Here is a 17,106-nt window from a genome sequence, read left to right as displayed (position 1 = left end):
GTTTTCATGGCAGACTCAATACGGGGTGGTTTGCCAGTGCCTTCCCCAGTCATTACCGTTTACCCCCCAGCAAGCTGGGTACTCATTTCACCGACCTCGGAAGGCTGGAAGGCTGAGTCAACCTTGAGCTGGCTGCTGGGATTGAACTCCCAGCCTCATGGGCCATGCTTTCAGACAGCTGCCTTCCCACTCTGCACCACAAGAGGCTCTTTTAGGGACATTACTTATGCAATTGATGTAAAACTACATATTTTAAAATCCCATGCATTGCACACCCAGCCCTAGAAGATGGCTCTGTGGCCACCGCATCTCCAGCAGATGGGCCAATGTCTTCTTCGAAAGCCTCCAACTTTGCTAGGTAACCAATTCCATCCGGAACCCTTCTTGTAATACTTTGGAAATTCTCCTTCCATATCTACCTTCATGTAGAAGAAATTTCTAGTCCAGTGGCACCTTAAAAACCAACAAAGTTTTACTCAAAGTGTCAAGATATACCTCAATACCTTGAATAAAACAGTGTTGGTGCCCCGGACTCGAAATTTGTTCTGCTGCTTCAGACCAACAGGGCGAATCGTCCTCCCTGTCGTTCCTGAGCCCCAGGCCCAAACCCTCAACCGTCAACCCAAGCAAGAGCTGCCCCCTCCCTCTCCCGAATGGCCTCCCCTAGTTAAAAGAAACGGTCACCCGCCGCCCTCTCCTTTCCTGCTTCTCCACTTAGCAAGCAGGCAAGACAACAGGACGTTCCAGAGGTCAGACCGAGCAGGCAGGCCCTGAATCCACTCTTGTTCTCCTGTGCCATAGATTGGATCCCGGCCTCCATCAGGCAGAGAAAAATTACCTTGTACGTTTCTTTTCTTGCCCTCAGTTCCATTGGAAAGCCCTGGCTGAGAGCGGCTCATTCCTCGTTGGAGAAAAGGCACAGCGCTATCTGTCCACTCCCCAGTATAGTTAAAGGGTAACCGGACAGAGGTCATGAAGAGATCCAGCCTTCTGCATTCTGCAACAAAGGCTCCTGTCTTTTCCGCCTCCACTGGGCTTCTTCATTTACAAAACAATTGCAAAGGGGATTGAGAGAGAAAGACTGCTGAGCTGCAACTGATAAGGAAAGCTCAGCCAGTGGGCATTCCTGGATTGAATCAAGACCCAGGTTTTTGTCCCAATATCAATAGTGATTTCTCCACGGCTGTTGTCATTCGGCATCTGAGTAATGGCTCTACTCTCCAATGATAAGGACAGAGGGACACTCATTTAGCTGCATCTGAAGAAGGGAGTCATGACTCAGGAAAGCTCCTTCCCCCTCCCACAAATTTCTTTAAGTCTTTCAGGTGCTGCTGGACCCCCGTTCTTTTCTGCTGAATTCCAACTGATGATGAAGCTCGAGGCAATGCGTCCTGGTGGGCTCGGTGGCCTGTTTCAGTGCCAAGGCGGATTTCTCCAGGCTTACCACCACCCCCCTCTGCATATCGCACCTAAGCCAGTCACACCTGCTAATGGAACTGGGCATCTGAAATCACACCACTCTCCAATTAATTTTTTTTTGTAAATCTTTAAGCAGAGGCTGGATAGCCATCTGACAGAGAGGCTTATTCTGGGAAGGCTTAAGGGGGTGGCAGGTTACAGTGGATGAGTGATTGGGATGTGATTGTCCTGCATAGTGCAGGGGGTTGGACTAGATGACCCATGAGGTCCCTTCCAACTCTATCATTCTATGATTCTATGACAGATGGACTCCCCTTCAAGCTGCTTATTCACTTACAGGCCACCACTCACAGCAGCTTACGATTAAAACTATGATAAAAAGCAGTAAAAATCCCCAACCCCCAAACCTTCCCCCCATGCCAGTCCTCCCTGCACCAACCCCCCCCCATGGATGCTGTTCCAGTTAGGCACTCCGAGCAGGGGCCAAGGTGTGCCACCACCACCCCTCTCCTCTCCGTGGCACTGGCCTCCTGCATGCCGCCTTGGGCTTTGGTGATTACCGAGGTGGCCCAACGGAGCCGAAGAGCTCAACCCTAATCCTGATCAATCCTACCTCACAGGCCTCTTAGGAGGATGATAATGACACTCCATGCCCCAAGCTCCTTGGAGGGCAGAAGGAAAAGAAATAAAAGCACCATGTTGCATATGTGTCTGTATTGTCACAACAGCCTTGAATTGCAGGCCAGCATAATCCCTCTCTTGTTGCTGAGGGACTGAGAGCAAGGGAGAGTGACTTGGCCAAGGCTGTCTGCTGATCTGAACTGGTGACCTCTCAGAACACCACCCTTTGCCATAGACACCATCTCTGGAAAGCGTGGGAAGGGGGCATGTCGGCCATATTGTCCAACCCTCCGCTTAGTGTAGGATCAGCCTAGAGCAGGGGAGGCCAAACTGTGGCTCTCCAGATGCCCATGGACTACAGTTCCCATGAGCCCCTGCCTAACTGTGGCTCTTCAGCTATCAATGGATACACCCTCCTCTGTGACAGTCCCCCAGTTACTTCAAGAGAGTGATGGTGTGTGCCCCCCCCTCCAGACTGAACATTCCCCAGTAAGGAAGGACAAATCGGTTTGGGCAAGCCCCCAAATACTTGAACCAATGCTTGAGTCCTTTTTGGGCTGATCCAAGGCAAATCAAACATCCCAACTGTATCAGAGATTTGGCTGATTTGAGTTTTGCCTGATTGAGAAAGAGCCCACCAAACGGCTGATCCCCAGAGAGGCTTCTCTCCACAACAGGATCAGCTGTCTGGTGGCTGATTCAGCTGAGCTGGTTCAAGTTTCCTGAATCAGCCAAGTGCTAATCGATACAGCAAATCAGCGATCATCAGTTTTAACTAACCAAATCAACCTGAAATCCAAAAAGCACTGATTTCCCCTCCCCCCCCCACATACACACAAGTCTTTCCACATAGGGCTCAGTGTCCTGCCCCCCCCCCCATGCTCATTGCTCAATTCTGCCCCTGCTCTGTCCTGCTCACATTCTCAAGCCTCCCTCCTTCAGGACTGACCGTTCAAATACTTCCGGATGCCCTCCTTTCTGATCCCTCCTAGCCTTATGGCCATACAGGCTGTCCTCTTTAACCCTACAGAAAGAGCCCCCCTTCCTCCTGATCCAAAAGCAAAAGTACCAGTCTGTTAATTAGATTCTAATCATGTAAATCAAGACATTTTCTGAGATTGCATGAAATACAAAATGCACTTAATTGTCAGCATCTCGCATTTTTTTATTGAGATCTATATATATTTGCATATATATATACACACACACATGCGCACACACACATACATGAAATCAACAAAACATGAGATTCAACATGGGTAACTCTCACTCTCAAGTCTCGTAGTTTCACCAAAGGGGAAACCGCATTTTAGACACACTTGGGGAGGGGTGTGCGCAAAAGTGCGCAGGTGCTTGCGAAAGCCTTAAGGGGAATGCGTGAGAGGGCTCATTATCGGTGGGGTGGGGTGCTCCGGCCTGCAGATTCTGTCAGCCAAACAAAGCCCTTTGCTTCTGTTTTGTTCAGCGATTAAAAAAAAAAAGTCAAAAATTAGGACCTCAATTAAATGCAATTCCTGCAGTGACTCAAATGAACAAAACATCCGAAAGGCGGCAGGGGTGTGTGCACGCAGTTCTGACACTTCTCTGCCACCATTTCAGCACTGCCACTTCAGGCAGAACTCCCTTAGCAAAGGCTGGAGAATTCAGAAGTCGTCACACACAACCGATATGCCCCGTCCCCATTGCCTCCCGGAGGCGAGGAGCAGAAGGGGCTGCCTCTGTTGCAGCCCCCATGCTCGGGAGGGCGGGAGAGAGAATCCTGGGGAGGGTCATGTTCTACACCTGGGCCCTCCCAACTTACTCCAGGCAATGATGGGACAGGCCAAAAGATACAATGGGCTTGCTTAGCAATCCTACACCTTTGGGCTACAAAAGGTATTCTGCTCTATAAGAGTTAAATAAAATCATTTCCAGACCTTGGAAATGGACAAGCACAGCTAAACTAGAGTTTCTTATTATCACCCACAGATGGGCAAGGCTCTGTATGCAACCAGTAATAGGAATAATTGGAAAAAAAATTGCAAACTTAAAAAAAATTATGATCATAGTAGATTTCAGGACGTCTGCCTCTTCTTTTTCTCCGTCACAACGATCGGCAATCAAAACACTCTATCAAACTCTGTCTGGTTGGTGGCAGCTGGATTCCTGCCCTGATTGGCCGGCTGCTGCGGCATGTGCCCGCCTCTTCTCCGAGGCGGAGCCAAGTACTCGAACATGGATTGGTTGTGGGTGGACAGCATGTTCTTGAGGTCGGAAGGCATCGGGTCGGACCAGAAGAAATCGTGGTTCAGGGCGTCGTCGCTGTCTATCCTCTGGGCAGGGTCCAGAACCAGCAGCTTGTCTATCAGGTCCAGGGCATACTGGTCCTTCACGTAGGCTTTGAGGCGCTCCTTCACTTTGCGCTTTTGCAATTTGGGCAACTCCAGCTTCTGGTAGAGTTCGTATTTGTCCACGTTAGGCCAGACCTAGGAAATGATCAGAAAAAGCGTTCAACCCAGAGGAGGAAATGAAGGGGGCACATCTTAGGGTTGTGCACTCCGGCCACTTTGGTGATCACCGAAGCCCGAGGCGGCCAGCACTGCCTTGGGCCTTGGCCGAAGTGGCTGAACCGCACCGGAGCGCACAAGCCTAGGCATCATGATTCTTAGCGAGCCAGAGGTCCCCAGCGTGGTGCCCTAAGATAACTTTCCTGGCCATAGTAGATTGCTGCAAAACTGTATCATGGAATGGGGAAGAGCAACCATTACACCAGGGGTAGTCAAACTCCAGATGCCAAATGGACTACAATTCCCATGAGCACATGCCAATGTTCACTGGCAGGGGGTCATGGGAATTGTAGTCCATGGACATCTGGAGGGCCGCAGTTCGACTACCCCTGCATTAGACAAAGTCTATCAATATATCCAAGCAGACTGTTCTGCTACAAAGCCAGAGATCTGAAAGCGTTTCTTCAAGGCCTTTCCGTCTGTGCGGCTGAGGCTTTGTAGCAGAGCAGTTTGCTTGGATACTATGGATCTTGTGATGCAAGTCTTTTGTAATACTGATGTCTTTATACTCTCTTTTCACTTTAATGTACTGTTTTGGACACTTGCTCCATATACCCAGTCTCCCCCTCTCATTCCATGATATAGCTTTGCAGCAATCAACTATTGCTATTCTGAAGGGGGGCTGTGGCAGCCATTTCTTGTGGCTAGCTCCACCTCCTGGGGCAGCCATCCAAATTCCAAAGGTACCCACAGGCTCAAAAGAAGAGCTGGTGTTTTATACCCCACTTTTTACTACCTGAAGGAGTTCCAAAGTGGCGCACAAAGCCCTTCTCTTTCCTCTCCTGGCAACAGGCACCCTGTGAGGTAGGTGGGGCTGAGAGAGCTCTGAGAGAACGGCTCTGCAAAAACAGCCCCAAGAGAACTGTTAGGGCCAAAGGTCACCCAGCTGGCTGCATGTGGAGGGGTGGGGAATCGAACTCGGTTCTCCAGATTAGAGGCAGTTGCTCTTTAACCACTACTCCAGGCTGGCTCTGGTTTAGACTGACAAAAATATGTCAGGCTCATGGTCATGACTTCACAATGCAATGGGAAGTGCTTTCTGTTCACAATCCTCAAAGCTTGGCTTTTTATTTTACAGTGCAAATCTTTTTTCCTGTCCTCAAAGAAGTACTCGTGGCCTGTAATTCAAAGGACACTCCTCAATGGGGCGGCAGCAAGATTTCGTTCCAGAACTGGGGCACAGAATCATTTCATCCCTGATTCCCAATCCCTGAAGAACTGGGCCACAGGCAAAACTGGATGGAGGTACCAAAGGTCATCTAGTCCATTCACCCCAGGGAAACCTACCTCTGAAGTGATAGATCCGCACAGCTGGCTGATGAGAGTCAACTGGTGCTGCTCAGTATTGCCCTGCATGATGGGGCTGCGGGTCCACATCTCGGCCATGATGCAGCCTGCGCCCCAGAGGTCAATGGGCGGTCCGTAGTCTCGCTCCCCTAAACAGAAGAACACCTTGAGAAACATCTTAGGCTGAAGCCGGATCTCCTCTTTCAGCAGCAGAGCTGCCGATATTCTGAGCCAGCCCCCCTCAACGTTTTCACCCTTGAGAAGCCCCTGAGATATTCTTCAGGCTTTGAGAAAACCCAGAAGCGGTGACCGTGCTGGGAAGGTTGGGAAGGACATGCCCACATGAAGCTGCTGGAACCTGAATTGGTCCCTTGGTCTATCAAGATTGCCACTGCCTCCTCAGACTGGCTGCAGCTCTCCGGGGTCTCAGGCAGAAGTCCTTCACATGAGTAATTAGCTGATCCCCTGGACTAGAGATGCCAGGAGCTGAACCTGGGCCTTCTGCCTGCCAAGCAGAGGCTCTGTCACTGAGCCAGGGTCTCAAGCAGAGGTCTTCCCCATCCCCTCCTGCCTGGTCCTTTTAGCTGGAGATGCTGCCCGGGATTGAACCGGAAACCTTCTGCGTGCCAAGCAGAGGCTCTGCCACCAAGCCATAGTCCCTCCTCAAAATGCCTTTGCCAAGATACTCAGGCCTTCACTCTCAATTGCTACACAGACCTGATTCGCATTCAAGTGGCCTTTGGATTCTACCTCTTGCAGATGACATTCAGGGGGAGCTGCTCTACACAAAGAATTCCCTTAGCCTGGAGCAGTCCATCACATGCCGCTTTCTCTATGCTACAGGGATGGGGAGGGGGCATTCAGTCCTGCAAACTGGTACCTCTTGGATGCCGAGTGAAAGCAGGGCCGAAATATAACTGCAAATGATCAGAGGGATCTCTTATTACCTGTAATGGCTCAACAAAGGACACTGTCTAAGAGCAGAGCAGCCAGCCTGCCTCCTCTCCTTTTCCCACAGGTGTCTTTAAATGCAGCGCACTAAGCCATCCATGTTCTACTCTTGCACAAGTTTGGGAACCCCGTGGGCATGGACAACTTCCTGCAAGGCGTTGAAAGACACCTGGGTGAATGAGCAGGGAAGAGGGATTCATTGTTCTGGGTCATGGGGGGGGGAGGCAACAGCAGAAGTGACAAGGGGGACAAGACTGGGGGGCAGAGCAGAAGGTATTAACCAATCCCTCCCTGAGGTTAGCCCCATCCCCCCCCCCAAAGCCTAATATCACACACACAAGAGAGTGACACAATTTGGTCTTGAAAGGACACTGGAAAAGGCCAAGCAAAGGGGGCAGACAAATATCCAGAGGGCAAGAATTTCATAACGTTGAGAAGGCCCTGCCATAGGTGAACATTGCTTCCAACCAAGATGCCATCTATGGAAGGATTAATGTGGGATCAGACCCAGACCTTTTAAGGGCTCAGAAAGGCAAAACTGGCACTTGGGTTATCTCTAAGTTATCGGGCACACCGGAACACATCAAGCTGAATCTGACCATCCATCTGCCTGCCAAGCAGAGGCTCTGCCTCTGAGCCACGGTCCTTCTCAGTGGCTCTCCAGAGTCTCAGGCAGAGGTCCTCCTGCCACCTCCTGCCTTGTCACTATAAATGGAGTTGCCAGGGATTGAACCAGGGACCTTTTGTGTGCAAACCAGAGGCTTTGCCACTGAGCCACAGCCCTCACTTTGGGAACCACCAGCAAGAGGAGGGGGAATAACTATTCCAAAGTGGTCCTAGACAAGAGCACACAAGAGCAGTCCCTCCTCCATCCTCCCCCTACCCAGCAGCAGCTCCGGAGGCCGATACCACAGCGTCACCACCCGGTTGGTGTAGTGGTTGGGCTGGCTGTTCTTCGCGAGGCTGAAGGCCCGCGCCAGGCCAAAATCGGCCAGCTTCAGAACACCATCTCGTGTGATGAGCACGTTGGCTGCTTTCATGTCTCGGTGCAAAATCTGGAGAAAAAAAGAAAAGCGGGTCAAGGAGAGCCGCATCCAGGGGAGCCAAGGAGCAACACGAGCCCTCCGCTTCTTAGAAAGGCGAGAACGCCCTGCAGGGCAGATTCCCCACCTTGTTCCGGTGGATGTAGTAGAGGCCGTTCAAAAGCATCTGCATGACTTTCTTGATCTCTGCCAGCGTGAACTTGACGTGCGCGTTGCTGAGGAGGCCGGCCAGGTCATGCTCGCAGAAATCAAACACCAGGTAGATGCTTCCCTTGCAACGGTTGTACGGAGAGGCTGTGGGAAGTGGAGAGGCAACCGTCAGCAGGAGTTCCACCTGCCCTGTCAGGCGGGCGAAGACATTACAGGCAATGTGTGGAAGAGCTTTTTCTCCCTGTCCCAAAACACGAGAAATTGGGAGCACCCAATGACAGCAATGGGCAGGGTCAGGACAGGAAGAATAAAGGGATTCTTCACACAGGGCACTGTTAGCTCGCGCACTCCCCGGCTTGAACATAGATGGCTTTTAAGGGGGGTTCGTCATAGACAAGAAGGGCACTGATGGTCAAATGGAACCTCCGTGTTCTAAGGCAGTGTACCTCTGATTGCCACTTGCTTGGACAAGAGAGGGGGCAGCTAGCTGGGCCCCAAAGGATGCTGGACTGAGGAGAGCCAGCCAGGATTTTCAAGCTCCTTCAAAAAACAATACAGCAACACAAAAGTACTGTTTTAACTCATTCAGGATTAGCGGCTCCCTGCAAGCCAACACAATTCTCCCATGGGGATTATGTGGAAACATTAAGCATTCTCCCCCCCCCCCCCCGCCTCATTGTGAGAAAGAGAGAGACAGAGGGGACGGGAGGGAGTAAGGCCAAACCTCTTCTCCGCCTGGGGGCTGCCAACGAAATAAAAGAGCAAGTAATCCGAGGCGGGTGAGAGACACTCCACACCCATTCCTGGCAAAGGCCTCGGGCAGAGCTTGGCCGCTTCCCCATCCTCCCTCGTGCCCTGGGAATGCAATGGGGGGGCCTTGGGAGGCTTCCGGCGGGACCACGGCATGCGGCAACAGGCCACCTGCCACCCCGAGATGCTTCATGGCCTCTCTCTCCCCGGACGAGGGCACAAAGACAGACGGCAGCTGAGGTGATTCTGGCATGCTCCCAACGTTTGTGGCCGTTCCCCCTCCCTCGCGGCCCCCCCACTGCCGTAACAACTTCTGTTGCAGGGCCTGCGGTGAGCACAGCTCAAGGTGTTCTCATGTCACAAATCTCACTCACACCCCAACCTCTGTGGAAGCCCATCCCCTAAGCCAGCCTTTCTCAATTTTCTTACTCTTGAAAAATCCCTGAAGCATTCATTGGGCTTCCAGAAACCCCAGAAGTGGCACAATCGAGCAGAATATGATTGGGAAGCAGAGCTGTGGACACGCCCACCCGGGGCCCCTCCCACCCCTCCTCCAGGCTCATCACTGGCCAAATTGGGGTGGGTGGGGGGATCTGACATGACCATATGTGTTTATCAATTTTTAAAATACATATACCATTAACTCCCACCCATTTGGGAAACCCTTCCAGGGCCATGGGGAAACTCCACGCTTTCACGATACCCTGGCTGAGAAAGCCTGCTCTAAGCTGCTGTCACCCATCACAACCCCCCCCCCCACATGCACACCCATACACAAACACACCTGTCCATCTCCTAAGTCATTTGTGGCTACAATTCTTCTCCTCTGGGCCGGCTCGGTGGGTGCAGCACACCCTCTGCTTGCAAAGGGACCCAGCTTCAATCCCTGGCATCTTTCTCGGAGACCTGCTGTCAATCAGGCTATCCAGGGGGAGTCAAAATGCGGCCCTCCAGATGTCCATGGACTACAAATGCGTTCGCTGGCAGGGGCTCATGGGAATTGTAGTCCATGGACATATGGAGGGCCGCAGTTTGACTACCCCTGGATATTATTAATTCCCAGGATGTTGCAGCCTCATAAATCCATCCCCACACGCTTTTGCTTTCCGGTCATTTCAGGGGCCCTTGACTCTCCAAGGGCTGGGAACCCCACCGATTAAAGCATACCCTTCAAAGAAGTCTAGTCGAAGCAAAGCCTCCTCAGGAATGTTATCTGCATGCCTACCCCTACCCCGGGCGTCTATCCCTGCTCCTAGCGAGCCCCGTTACCTTTGGTCCTGCAGATTTCAATGAGGTTCACCACGTTTTCATGCTTGAGGAGCTGGAGGATTTTGATCTCCCGCAGGGCTGTGATAGGGAACTAGAGAGAGAGGCGACAAGGAGACTTTAACAAGGGCTGGTGCCTGTTATGAACACAGACCAGTGGCAAAGCACGTGCACTTGAGCTTGGAGAAACGATGACTGGGCAGTGATGTGATGCCTGGGACAGAGCAGGCAGAGAAAGAAGTCCTTTGCTCCCTTTCTCCCAGCCCAAGCATAGCGGCGCTCCATGAAGTTAAGGAGCAGCAAGCTTAGAACAGACAGAGGGAAGTTTCTCTTCACCGAACGAGTCATGAACACGCGGTACTCACTGCCACAGGAGGTAGTGGCAGCTACAAGCACAGACAGCTTCCAGAGGGGACTGGACAGACATCTGAAGCAGTAGTTCAGCAGTGGTTATTAGCCACAAGCTATAGAGGGGACCAAGAGCCTCTTGTGGCACAGGGTGGTAAGGCAGTAGAAATGCTGTCTGAAGCTGTCTGCCCATGAGGCTGGGAGTTCGATCCCAGCAGCCGGCTCAAGGTTGACTCAGCCTTCCATCCTTCTGAGGTCAGTAAAATGAGTACCCAGCTTGCTTGCTGGGGGGTAAACGGTAATGACTGGGGAAGGCACTGGCAAACCACCCCGTATTGAGTCTGCCATGAAAACGCTAGAGGGCGTCACCCCAAGGGTCAGACATGACTCGGTGCTTTCACAGGGGATACCTTTATGTTATAGAGGGGACCAGGACCATGATGCTTTGCAGCCTTGGTGCTTGGGAGGGCAGCGGTATTTTTCAGGCTCTGGTACACTGAATGCGAAAAATGTCACTATTTCACGATATTTACAGATCTCAATACCAGTATGATATCGGAATTCAGAAATAATTGGGAATGCTGAATAAGGCTTTTAACAGGACTGAGATCCCTTTGACTGCCTTGGAGCCAGAGAAGGATAGTCATGTAGCTTGGAGTAAACAGACTCCGAAGCAGTTAAAGGGATCCATCCATCTCAGATCATCCTGGGCTGGCTCCTTCTCTTATTAGACAGCAAGTAACAGAAGGAGCCACCTCCAGCTGAGTTGGGGCAGCATAGAGCTAGCAACTCCTGAAGCCACAGCTGATCTTGGGCTGAGCAGCGATAGGAACCAGCCCAGGCAGTGTGGGGCTGTCAGGCTGATCCTGGCCTGGCTTCCCTTACAGCTGTAACAAGAGTCCGCCCCAGTCCATGCGGTGCAAAGCTGGGCCAATTCTGGCCTGGCTTAAGTTTGCTGCGGGAGGGAGCAAAGTCGACAGCCAACTGGTGTAGCTTAACATCTCCAAATTAAAGCTGTGGAAATTCAGGTCAGCTATACCGGAAGCCAAAACAGATTTGAGAATCTGTATCTGACTTAGAAAATACCAGAAAAGTACTGGTAAGGTATTTTTCTGTTGTTTTTTTCCCAGCTCCGGTAAACGGAATGGACACACCCACTCCCCCTTCTAGGGCACAGAAAGCAAGTCACTTAGCATGGCCTCCGAGACAGCATGTCCCCGCCAGCTGCTGCCTCTTTCATGGCCGGTTTGGGGGCTCCCCAGGAGGACCTGTCGGCCCCCAACCAGACAGCTGTATTAGATGTCCTGACCCAGCAGTACTCTCCTTGGGCCTTCCCAAGCCCCCAGTTTAACATCCAGTTCCAACACCACATACGTCAGCTGAGAGGCCACCCAAACCACACCCACCGGGTCAACTCACCCCTTCTTTTTCATTTTCCATCAACACTTTCTTCAGCGCCACTTTTTTGCCAGTCTGGCGATGTTTCGCTTTGAATACCTCCCTGCAGCAGGAACAAAAAAAAAACACACCAGTTGCTGACGGTGGGAGAGGAAGGTCAGGACAACCCCTGGGGGAAGTGTCCATCGCAACCCGCTGGGGGGACGTTTGGGCAGGACGGCGACAGAAACTACACGGGACTAGAACAATAGATTCAGGTGGGCCGCTGTGTTGGTCTGAAGCAGCAACCCCAAGTCAGAATCCAGGGGCACCTTTAAGCCCAACCAAGTTTAATTCCTGGGATAAGCTTTGGTGTGCAGGCACACCTCTTCTTCAGGTACGTTGAAACACAGATCTGCCAACCTTTACCTAGAGCAGTGGTTCTCAGCCTGGGGTCAGGACCCCTTTGGGGGTCAAATGACCCTTTCACAGGGGTTGCGGCAGGGCAAGCAGCTTGGCTGGCGGGCGCTATCTACACAACAGCCTTGCAGGGTAGATGGAGATAGAGCGTTCATCTGGAGCAGCAGAAAAGAGCAAAATCGGCATGCTGGGACAGAACTGAACTGGGAAACCACGGGGAAAAATAATTTATATATATACAATCATGACCAATGGATCTTCATGCCATTGGTCTGTTTCGGTTTAATTTCTGTGAAAGAACCCTGGCATCATTTTATGGTTGGGGGTCCCCACAACAGGAGGAACTGTATTAAAGGGCTGCAGCAATAGGAAGGTTGAGACCCACTAACCTAGAGTGTGGGGATGGGACAGTTGCCAGGAAAGATGTAGAACAATAGCTAAGATTGGATTAAAGGAGCTGGTAAAACCCCTGAATGTGAGCAAATCAGCATGCAGCACAATAAAAGAGTTCACAAACACGTTAACATGCGTAGTGAGATAAGAAGCTGATGTCTCCATTAAGCCCTGGGGATTTCTGAGTGTTGTAATAACTTATAACTTGCCAATCTCCCACTCTAGTCTGTTTCTGAAATTCATTTACAATAAAATGGCTACTTTAAGGTCCCCCATTGAATGACCTGGAAGGGTTCATAGCTCAACTCCTCCTTGCTCAATACAGCCTAAAGCAACCCTGACGGGGGCTCCTCCAGCCTCTGCTTGGAGACTGCCAGGGAGGAGGAGCTGACCACCTCAGGCAGGACCCCAATAATATCTGGCCCAGACCTTTCCAAGCAGAATTTAAACCCGTTTGGCAGACAGCAGGCCAGAAAAGAATGACGAGAATGCTGGAAGGGAAGGGAGCATGTGAAGGGTGGGCGCTACTCAAACAAGAGCTATTGCATGCTCAATCAATGAGTATTCCAGAAATACGAAAACACTGCAGGAGCTCTAAGAAGCCTATTTGGATGAACAGAGAACTGCAAGAGGAACTAAGAAAGAAAAGGGAGATGTTCAGGAAATGGAGGGAAGGACAGAGCTCTAAAGAAGAGTACCTACAGGTTACTAGGCACTGTAGATCAATCATCAAAAAGGCCAAAGCTGAGAGTGAGTTAAGATTGGCCAGGGAAGCCCACTGTAATAAGAAAAGATTTTTCAGTTACGTGAGGAGCAAACGTAAAGTAAAGGAGGCAATAGGCCCGCTGTTGGGTGCGGATGGACAAACTCTAACGAAAGATGCAGAGAAAGCAGAAAGGCTTAGTGCCTATTTTACATCTGTTTTTTCCCACAGGTCAAAGTGTTTAGGCACGTCTAGAGATGGCTGTAGCCAAAGGACAGTGTCTGGGTGGCAGGTTAACATGGATAGAGAGGTTGTCGAGAGGCATTTAGCTGCACTGGATGAGTTCAAATCCCCTGGTCCAGATGAAATGCACCCGAGAGTACTCAAAGAACTTTCCAGAGAACTTGCACAGCCCTTGTCCATCATCTTCGGAACCTCTTTAAGGACTGGAGATGTCCCGGAGGACTGGAAAAGAGCAAACGTTATTCCGATCTTCAAAAAAGGGAGGAAGGATGACCCGGGAAACTACAGACCAGTGAGTCTGACCTCTGTTGTGGGGAAGATAATGGAGCAGATATTAAAGGGAGCGATCTGCAAACATCTGGAGGACAATTTGGTGATCCAAGGAAGTCAGCATGGATTTGTCTCCAACAGGTCCTGCCAGACCAACCTAGTTTCCTTTTTTGACCAAGTAACAGGTTTGCTGGATCGGGGAAATTTGGTTGATGTCATTTACTTGGATTTTAGTAAAGCTTTTGACAAGGTTCCCCATGATGTTCTGATGGATAAGTTGAAGGACTGCAATCTGGATTTTCAGATCGTTAGGTGGATAGGGAATTGGTTAGAGAACCGCACTCAAAGAGTTGTTGTCAATGGTGTTTCATCAGACTGGAGAGAGGTGAGTAGCGGGGTACCTCAGGGTTCAGTGCTGGGCCCGGTACTTTTTAACATATTTATTAATGATCTAGATGAGGGGGTGGAGGGACTACTCATCAAGTTTGCAGATGACACCAAATTGGGAGGACTGGCAAATACTCCGGAAGATAGAGACAGAGTTCAACGAGATCTGAACACAATGGAAAAATGGGCAAATGAGAACAAGATACAATTTAATAAAGATAAGTGTAAAGTTCTGCATCTGGGTCAGAAAAATGAAAAGCATGCCTACTGGATGGGGGATACGCTTCTAGGTAGCACTGTGTGTGAACGAGACCTTGGGGTACTTGTGGATTGTAAACTAAACATGAGCAGGCAGTGTGATGCAGCGGTAAAAAAGGCAAATGCCATTTTGGGCTGTATCAACAGAGGCATCACATCAAAATCACAAGATGTCATAGTCCCATTGTATACGGCACTGGTCAGACCACACCTGGAGTACTGTGTGCAGTTCTGGAGGCCTCACTTCAAGAAGGACATCGATAAAATTGAAAGGGTACAGAGGAGAGCGACGAAGATGATCTGGGGCCAAGGGACCAAGCCCTATGAAGATAGGTTGAGGGACTTGGGAATGTTCAGCCTGGAGAAAAGGAGGTTGAGAGGGGACATGATAGCCCTCTTTAAGTATTTGAAAGGTTGTCACTTGGAGGAGGGCAGGATGCTGTTTCTGCTGGCTGCAGAGGAAAGGACACGCAGTAATGGGTTTAAACTTCAAGTACAACGATATAGGCTAGATATCAGGAAAAAGTTTTTCACAGTCAGAGTAGTTCAGCAGTGGAATAGGCTGCCTAAGGAGGTGGTGAGCGCCCCCTCACTGGAAATCTTCAAGCAAAGGTTGGATACACACTTTTCTTGGATGCTTTAGGATGCTCTGGGCTGATCCTGCGTTGAGCAGGGGGTTGGACTAGATGGCCTGTATGGCCCCTTCCAACTCTATGATTCTATGATTCTATGAAAAGGCACAGCATGTCTCTTGAGGGGACCATACGAGCACCCAGAGGGCAAAAGAAGTGGTTCATTTGGAAGTTGTTGTTTGGAGCCACCCTGGACTTCCTCGGTGGTCTTCCATTCTGGTCCTAGCTTGGTCCAATCCCTGCTTTGCTTCCAGGACCTGATGAGATCTGGCTATCCCGGGCTATCCAGGGCAGAGCACCACAGCACCCACTGGGGAAATCTGAGGCACCCATGGGAAGTTGCTAAGTGCAACTACAGGCAAGCCATGAACCAGGGGTAGTCAAACTGCGGCCCTCCAGATGTCCATGGACTACAATTCCCAGAAGCCCCTGCCAGCATTTGCTGGCAGGGGCTTCTGGGAAATGTAGTCCATGGACATCTGGAGGGCCGCAGTTTGACTACCCCTGCCATCAACTATTCCATTGCGGATAGGTAAGAATGTGAAAAAGCAGGTTCCTATTTGAAGGCGGGGGGGGGGGAGAAAGAAATTAATGGTGGCAGAATGACAGGCTCACACGGAATCTATATGTAGGGTTGCCAACCTCCAGGTGGGGCCTGATGTGCTCCTGGAATTACAGCTCCTCTCTAGACTCTAGAAGCCAGATCGGCTTCTAAGGTAGGCCTCTGAGGCATCCCGACCCTACTGAGCTCCCCCCCCCCCTCCAAATGCTTGAGGTCGGGGCCTCCTCGAGGAGGGGTTGCCACGGGGCCAGAGAGATGAAGCCAGCTGCAGTGGGGGTGGGAGGATAGGTTTTGCTGTGGGGTATATAATTTCAAAGGGCCATTCTAATGGTTATATTTCATGTGGGGTTTTTAACACGTAACCTGCTGTGAGACGGCCTGCTGATAGCAGCGGGGAATAAATCTAATAACAAAAACAAAAGCTGACTTCTCTGGGCAATAGTCTCAAATCTTCAGGGATTTCCCCAAACAAAAGTTGGCAACCCCACCTGGGCTCCAAAGGGAAGCAGGGCTTCGAAGTAGGGTCGCCAGGCCCGCCTGGGGGGGGAGGGGCGCCAGATCCCGCATGGGCCCTTCCTGACGGTTTGGGGGGGCGGGCAGAGGGGCCCCCCTGGAGGCTTTGGGGCTGGGAGTGGGCGGGATCCGGACCTCCGTGGAGCATCACGCGATGGAGCCCCCCCACCCCCCGTCCGAAGCAGCGCCGCCATTCCTCCTGGGGGGGGGGGGCGGGTGTCTTTCGTAGGACCCCGAGAGGCGGCCCCGGGCAGAGCACAGAGCTTGGGCGGGGCGCCCCCTTTCCTACCCCGCCCTAGTTCCGAGGACCCCCCCCCCCCAGTGCAACCCTGGGACTGGCCTCGCTGTGAGGATGGGGGCCTCCGTGGGGGGGGGGGGCGTGCGAGGAGCCCTCCCCCCCTGCGTGGCCTGGAGGGGGCTGTGATCCCGGGGGGGGGGGGTTCCCGGCCCCGCCTGGAGGCTGGCACCCGCCCCGCCCGAGCCGGCCTGCTGCAGGGCCGCGTGGGTGGGGGCCTGGGGGGCGTGGGAGGCTTACCCGAAGGTGCCCTGCCCGATCTTGGCCAGCTTCTCGTACTTGGAGACTTCGTCACAGTAAGGACACTCCACCGTGTCGTAGGGCTTGGCCATGGGCAGGCTCTCGTGGGGCCCCCGGCGGCCTCCGTCGCAGCGCGGCACCAGCACGCTTCCCGGAGCACTTCCGCCCTTCCGCTCCATTGTGCCCGCCGCTTCCGGGGGCGCCGCCGCAAAGCACGCTGGGCGATGTAGTTCGCAGGGGCGGGCCGCGTCACAAGGGGCGCCGCCTTTGGGGCGTTTCAGAAGCGCTGCGGCGGCGGCGGCCGGATGTCCAGCCTGGAGAGGAGGACCCAGCAAAGCCGAGAACCTGAAACTTAACAGTGAAAAGCTAAGAGGGGCCATAATCAGGGGTTGCACCGACAGGAATGCCTTTCAGATGCCAACAGCCAAAGCT

General features: G+C 51.9%; 2 protein-coding genes across 2 annotated transcripts in view; both read right to left on the bottom strand.

The window, feature by feature from the left end:
- The window catches only part of FPGS (folylpolyglutamate synthase), a 40,406-nt gene extending 39,402 nt beyond the window's left edge, over nucleotides 1-1,004 (bottom strand). Inside the window, exon 1 of the mRNA XM_077307006.1 lies at nucleotides 839-1,004. Within this exon, the coding sequence (XP_077163121.1) occupies nucleotides 839-871 (33 nt within the window). The 5' untranslated portion in view covers nucleotides 872-1,004. The remainder of the gene's footprint in view (nucleotides 1-838) is intronic.
- Nucleotides 1,005-3,184: 2,180 nt separating this feature from the next.
- Nucleotides 3,185-16,860, bottom strand: CDK9 (cyclin dependent kinase 9). Its single transcript, XM_077305720.1, has 7 exons — nucleotides 16,675-16,860; nucleotides 11,801-11,882; nucleotides 10,037-10,127; nucleotides 7,995-8,161; nucleotides 7,708-7,879; nucleotides 5,874-6,022; nucleotides 3,185-4,505 (listed from the first exon to the last, which is right to left on the bottom strand). The coding sequence occupies exons 1-7, from the start codon at nucleotides 16,851-16,853 to the stop codon at nucleotides 4,140-4,142; spliced, it is 1,206 nt and encodes a 401-aa protein (XP_077161835.1). The 5' UTR covers nucleotides 16,854-16,860; the 3' UTR covers nucleotides 3,185-4,139.
- Between the last annotated feature and the right edge of the window lie 246 nt (nucleotides 16,861-17,106).

The sequence above is a fragment of the Paroedura picta genome, chromosome 12 (assembly GCF_049243985.1).
Source record: "Paroedura picta isolate Pp20150507F chromosome 12, Ppicta_v3.0, whole genome shotgun sequence".
Lineage (NCBI taxonomy): Eukaryota > Metazoa > Chordata > Lepidosauria > Squamata > Gekkonidae > Paroedura > Paroedura picta.
Note: the sequence above shows the minus strand (reverse complement) of the source record. Positions and strands in the feature narration are given on the sequence as shown.